The sequence below is a fragment of the Hyla sarda genome, chromosome 3 (assembly GCF_029499605.1).
Source record: "Hyla sarda isolate aHylSar1 chromosome 3, aHylSar1.hap1, whole genome shotgun sequence".
Taxonomy (NCBI): Eukaryota; Metazoa; Chordata; class Amphibia; order Anura; family Hylidae; genus Hyla; species Hyla sarda.
Genome location: NC_079191.1, coordinates 178,962,793 through 178,969,207, shown reverse-complemented (window position 1 = coordinate 178,969,207; position 6,415 = coordinate 178,962,793). Strand labels below are relative to the sequence as shown.

At 42.9% G+C, this 6,415-nt stretch overlaps 1 protein-coding gene across 1 annotated transcript; it reads right to left on the bottom strand.

The window, feature by feature from the left end:
* Positions 1–2,023: 2,023 nt before the first annotated feature.
* Positions 2,024–5,016, bottom strand: LOC130361929 (protein spinster homolog 1-like). The gene is made up of 2 exons (XM_056565641.1): positions 4,758–5,016; positions 2,024–3,662 (listed from the first exon to the last, which is right to left on the bottom strand). Exon 2 carries the CDS (start codon positions 3,635–3,637, stop codon positions 2,123–2,125), a length of 1,515 nt encoding a protein of 504 aa, XP_056421616.1. The 5' UTR covers positions 3,638–3,662; positions 4,758–5,016; the 3' UTR covers positions 2,024–2,122.
* Positions 5,017–6,415: the final 1,399 nt, after the last annotated feature.

Below are 6,415 nucleotides of genomic sequence, written 5' to 3'. Positions count from 1 at the left end.
ACAGAGATAATACACACAGTGATGTCACAGTACAGGAATAATACACAGTGATGTCACAGTACAGGAATAATACACAGTGATGTCACAGTACAGGAATAATACACAGTGATGTCACAGAACAGGGATAATATACAGAGTGATGTCACAGTACAGGGATAATATACAGAGTGATGTCACAGTACAGGGATAATACACAGTGATGTCACAGTACAGAGATAATACACAGTGATGTCACAGTACAGGGATAATACACAGTGATGTCACAGTACAGGGATAATACACACAGTGATGTCACAGTACAGGGATAATATGCAGAGTGATGTCACAGTACAGGGATAATATACAGAGTGATGTCACAGTGCAGGGATAATGTACAGTGATGTCACATTACAGGGATAATACACACAGTGATGTCACAGTACAGGGACAATACACAGTGATGTCACTGTACAGAGATAATACACAGTGATGTCACAGTACAGGGATAATACACAGTGATGTCACAGTACAGGGATAATACACACAGTGATGTCACAGTACAGGGATAATACACAGAGTGATGGCACAGTACAGAGATAATACACAGTGATGTCACAGTACAGGGATAATACACAGTGATGTCACAGTATAACCATCTCACAGCCGGACCACCATGTAATTTCAGCAGAAAATAAAGCAGGGCCTCATGTTCAAGTTTCGCCTAAAGCCTCACATAGTCTAGAGCCGCCTCTGGTCGGCCCTACCATGGGACCCGGTGGGACCTTTTTTTTTTGTGCCTAGTAGGTTCATGGTAGGGTTGGCGCCGCCGCTGCTCACTGTTCTAAAGCAGCTGCGGGGTATAATAGCGCAGCGGGCACTTTAGACAGTGAGTCTGCCTCCGGCCGACCGGGGTCTGACGAGGGACGTCGCACAAGTGACGTACTTCTGCAGACCTGCTCAGGAGGACGTCAGTGACGTCAATAGTCAGGCCGCTGCCGGAGAGGAGAAGCGCTGTGTAGGCAGGTAAGTGTGTCTCTGTGTGTGTCTGTGTCTGTCTGTGTATTTGGGGGGGCTATGGCTACCTAATGTGAGGAATCTATGCTACCTAATGTGGGAAAACTATGTTACCTAATGTGGGGAATCTGTGCTACCTAATGTGGGGAAACTATGCTACCTAATGTGGGGAAAGTATGCTACCTAATGTGGGGAAGCTATGCTACCTAATGTGGGGAAACTATGTTACCTAATGTGGGGAATCTGTGGTACCTAATGTGGGGAAACTATGCTACCTAATGTGGGGAAACTATGTTACCTAATGTGGGGAATCTGTGCTACCTAATGTGGGCAAACTATGCTACCTAATGTGGGGAAACTATGTTACCTAATGTGGGGAAACTATGTTACCTGATGTGGGGAATCTGTGCTACCTAATGTGGGGAAACTATGCTACCTAATGTGGGGAAACTATGTTTCCTAATGTGGGGAATCTGTGCTACCTAATGTGGGGAAACTATGCTACCTAATGTGGGGAAACTATGTTACCTAATGTGGGGAATCTGTGCTACCTAATGTGGGGAAACTATGCTACCTAATGTGGGGAAACTATGTTACCTAATGTGGGGAATCTGTGCTACCTATTGTGGGGAAACTATGCTACCTAATGTGGGGAAACTACGCTACCTAATGTGGGCAAACTATGCTACCTAATGTGGGGAAACTGCTACCTAATGTAGGGAATCTATGCTACCTAATGTGGGGAAACTATGCTACCTAATGTGAGGAAACTATGCTACCTAATGTGGGGAATCTATGCTACCTAATGTTGGTAATCTATGCTACCTAATGTGGGGGGCTTGAATGAGCTGCGGCATATGGGAGGCCTTAATAAATAATTAGAAACTTATACAGCAAGTGACATATGGGGGTCCACCTGAGTAAGTGACACATGAAGGGGGGGTGCTGAACAATTGATGTTTTGGGGGGGGGGCACAGGCACATTCTTTGCACAAGGGCCCTCTGCTGTCTGTGTCCGCCCCTGGGTAGAGAATAAGGGGTAAAGTGGAACATAGAACAAATGCAGTTATTTTTTTCTTAATTTTTTTTTAATGAAGTAAACGAGATAAAGGTAAGCAATGACTTTTCCTCAGTCTGAAGCGCGGTCCTCATCGGCAGGAAGCAGTGAGGAGGAGGAGGATGACGGAGGTTCTGATTCCATCTCTGCTTCTTTTTCGTCCCTCTCTATATATAGGGCCGTGGCCATGAAGAAGGCCCCTCCGATGACTGCCATTATGGTGCAGGTCATGAGGGCATACTCCAGGCTGCGGTATTTCAGAAGAGGGGATTTGGCATATCCTCGTTCGTAGGTGTCAGATATCAGGCCGATGAGGTACGGGCTGCCGGCGTCACCTAGGAGGTGATAGATAGTCATCTGCACGGCCAGGGCTGAAGATCTCCTCCACGGAGTTACTACTTTTAATATAATGTCAGATATGAGGGTGAAATTTACTGACAGAAGCGTCTCTCCGATGAAGATGAAGATGTTGGTGGCAACGAGGCTGATGTTGCCAAAAGTCAATGCCAACAGAAGAAAAGGGGCAGAGAGCATCATCGCGCATCCACACACAAGCGGGTCCGCCCGTGGGTTGGATTTGCGATATCTTTTACTTATCTCCGTCCCTGCTACAACTCCCAGAATGCCGGAAACGACTGTAACCACACCAAATATTAGGATGTCGTGATAGTCACACGGTTCAGCATGGCAAGGGTCCTTCTCTTGTAGGAGTGTTCGTGCGTGGGTCAGGTATGACGGACCCCATACACCTATGGCTCCCACTATGAAGGATACAGCCGTCGATCCCATGGTGGTTAAGATGAAGCTTCGATTTTTAAATAGTTTTTTCAGATCTGTCGCCCATTTGGCAAACTTCTGGGATTTGTTGTTCTTCTTCCCGTTTGTAGTCGTTCTTGGAAGCTCCTTTGTGACCAAAATCATCAAAGCCACAGCTATGAGGCCCAGGCCAGGGGTGACCCGAAATGCCCAGTGCCAATCGCCCCTTGCTGCATCAGTCACTTTGGGCCCGATGATGTATCCTAGTCCGCAGCCTACAGGTATGACGGAGTAAAACACGTTCAGCATGCGGGTCCGCTGGTCACTTGTAAAAAGGTCTGCAATGATGGAGGGGGCAATGGTGCAGAAAGTCGCCTCTCCGGCTCCAACCAGTCCACTCGTCAGCAGGAACAGCAGGAAGTACCCATCAGGGATGAATGACAGGGTAAGTGTCATGCTCAGCCAAACGATGACTCCTGCGCAAACAGTATATTTCTTATTACAGTGGTCGCCCAAATATCCGGCAATTGGTGCGACCAGCACGTAGCTTCCAATGAACAATGTATTCAATAAGCCGGACAGACTAGCATTGGTGTCATATGCTTTCTGTATATAAGGCAGCACCCCCGCCACGCTGGAGCGATTTGCATAGATGAGCAAATTAACAAAGGCGAGGATCACTACGGTGATGATGGAACGTGCGGTGGACATCACGCTTAGAGATGGCAGGTTCTGCCTCTCAGGGATATCGCCCTTTTCTACATCCATATCACTATGGTCCTCCATTGCTTCTTCCTCCTCCTTCAGCAATGGGTCTTGTGGAGAGGCCATGGTCACAGGTCAGAGCCTGAAAACACTAGAGAGAGAGAGATAAGTGAACACATTAGACAACATGTCATCATTCCTGTCATTATACAATAGATCCTTCATACAGAGCAGAAATGTCCAGCACAGAACCACAAGATAACACTAAGACCATCGCAGCCTCAGAAGAAGACGCTTCTCTATAAGTGTTTTATATGGAGACATCTTCCCTGAGGTTACCAATGTCTGATAACCCTGAACCTGTCCGGTCCTAGTATTATCTGATAACCCTGAACCTGTCCGGTCCTAGTAATATCTGATAACCCTGAACCTGTCCGGTCCTAGTAATATCTGATAACCCTGAACCTGTCCGGTCCTAGTAATATCTGATAACCCTGAACCTGTCCGGTCCTAGTAATAGCTGATAACCCTGAACCTGTCCGGTCCTAGTAATATCTGATAACCCTGAACCTGTCCGGTCCTAGTAATATCTGATAAACCTGAACCTCTCCGGTCATAGTAATATCTGATAACCCTGAATCTGTCCCAGTAATGGTGGATTATAAGGGCTTGGCTGTATGGTCACTGGGCCATGTGAACTTCATACTGTAGATACAATTGGGCTATCCTGCTATATACATTTACTAATAATGAACCTACCCCACCTCATTGGGATCTATCCGTCCCCTATATGACTTTCTGCCACTAGTTGATTTGAAAATTTTCCCTTTCGGAGTACCCAGAGTATTTCTATTGTTAGTACACACAGAATTCTATTATATAATATTATATTTCTGCCCTAATCTTTCTGTTACTCTTTTACTACACCACCAAATCTTTCTCATAGACTTATATATTTTAGAACTTCATGAATTAGGACTCTTTTTTTGGTGGGCTTTTTTGGGCATAATTGCATTTTTACAGTTTTGCAAGAAAAAGCTCTGGTCATGATACTATCTGTGCGTTTTATTATGTTTAATGCCTAAGCCAAGTATTGCCAATGCTATGAGAAATATAACTTTTGTTATTTCTTTTGGAAATTAATTTCTTGTTTTTTTTTGCTAAAAAAAAAAAGCAACAGCAATAAAAAAAAAACTGTCAAACAAAAAGCCCTGTGTATGTATGAATAGAAGAGGCTGAGACTTACCTTGTGGTTCTCTCTTCAGACAAGGAACGGTCAAAATCTTGAATTCTCTATCGCAAATAGAAACTCTCTAACAAACACTTTGCAACACAGGTTGTGAATGCAAAACACACTGAAGAGACTGCAGCCGGCGCGCACCTCCTTGTACAGCTTACGGTGACATCATCACAAGCATGTGTGACATCACAGGGTTCTAAACCATCTTCAGGTATGTGTATATCTGTATAGTAAATGTGAGTAGCCGTATTAGTCCAGTGATGCAGATTGTAATACCTTTTTTATTGGACTAACAGAATTTTGTAGAGACAAACTTTTGGGATTCCTCCCTGATAATGTATAAAGTCCTTTGATCATTAGTCCTTGACTATTGGACTTGATAAAGGGAGGAATCCTGAAAGCTTGTCTCTACAAAATTCTGTTAGTCCAATAAAAAAGGTATTACAAGAGACTGCAACATATTTTTTGATTTGTGTGTATATATATATATATGTATATAGTTCAAGCATGAGTAGGTGCCTCCAGCTAGGATCCGTGTCCAGGATCCTGCATACGTAGTTCCAAGGAAAATGCTGTGGCACTCAAGGTATGGTGAAAAAATGAAAACTATTTATTCATCCCAAATGTGCAAAGAGCAACGTTTCAATGGTCTCACACCATCATTATCAAGCCACTAGATAATGATGGTGTGAGACCATTGAAACGTTGCTCTTTGCACATTTGGGATGAATAAATAGTTTTCATTTTTTTCACCATACCTTGAGTGCCACAGCATTTTCCTTGGAACTACGTATGCAGGATCCTGGACCCGGATCCTAGCTGGAGGCACCTACTCACACTTTAGGAGTGCTCCTTTCTTCTTTGACATATATATATATATATATATATATATATATATATATATATTAATATACACCTAGAAATACATCAAGTACATAAAAACATCTTTTAGAAAAATATTTCTCCAGGCCTGACGAGTATATCCCCGTACTTCACAGTGTCTTCTTAGTTTATATATTTTAATCTTTTGACCTTTTAACCCCACTAGGACCAAGGGCATCCTGGGACCTAACCCCTTAAGGACCGGGGGGTTTTCCGTTTTTGCATTTTCGTTTTTTGCTCCTTGCCTTTAAAAAATCATAACTCTTTCAAATTTACACCTAAAAATCCATATGATGGCTTATTTTTTGCGCCACCAATTCTACTTTGTAATGACGTCATTCATTTTGCCCAAAAATCTATGGTGAAGTGGGAAAAAAAATCATTGTGCGACAAAATTGAAAAAAAAAACGCTGTTTTGTAACTTTTGGGGGCTTCCGTTTCTACGTAGTACATTTTTCGGTAAAAATGACACCTGATATGTATTCTGTAGGTCCATACGATTAAAATGATACCCTATTTATATAGGTTTGATTTTGTCGGACTTCTGGAAAAAATCATAACTACATGCAGGAAAATTAATACGTTTAAAATTGTCATCTTCTGACCCCTATAACTTTTTTATTTTTCCGTGTATGGGGCGGTATGAGGGCTAATTTTTTGCGCCGTGATCTGAAGTTTTTAAAGGTACCATTTTTGCATTGATAGGACTTATTGATCACTTTTTATTCATTTTTAAATGATATAAAAAGTGACCAAAAATGCACTATTTTGGACTTTGGAAT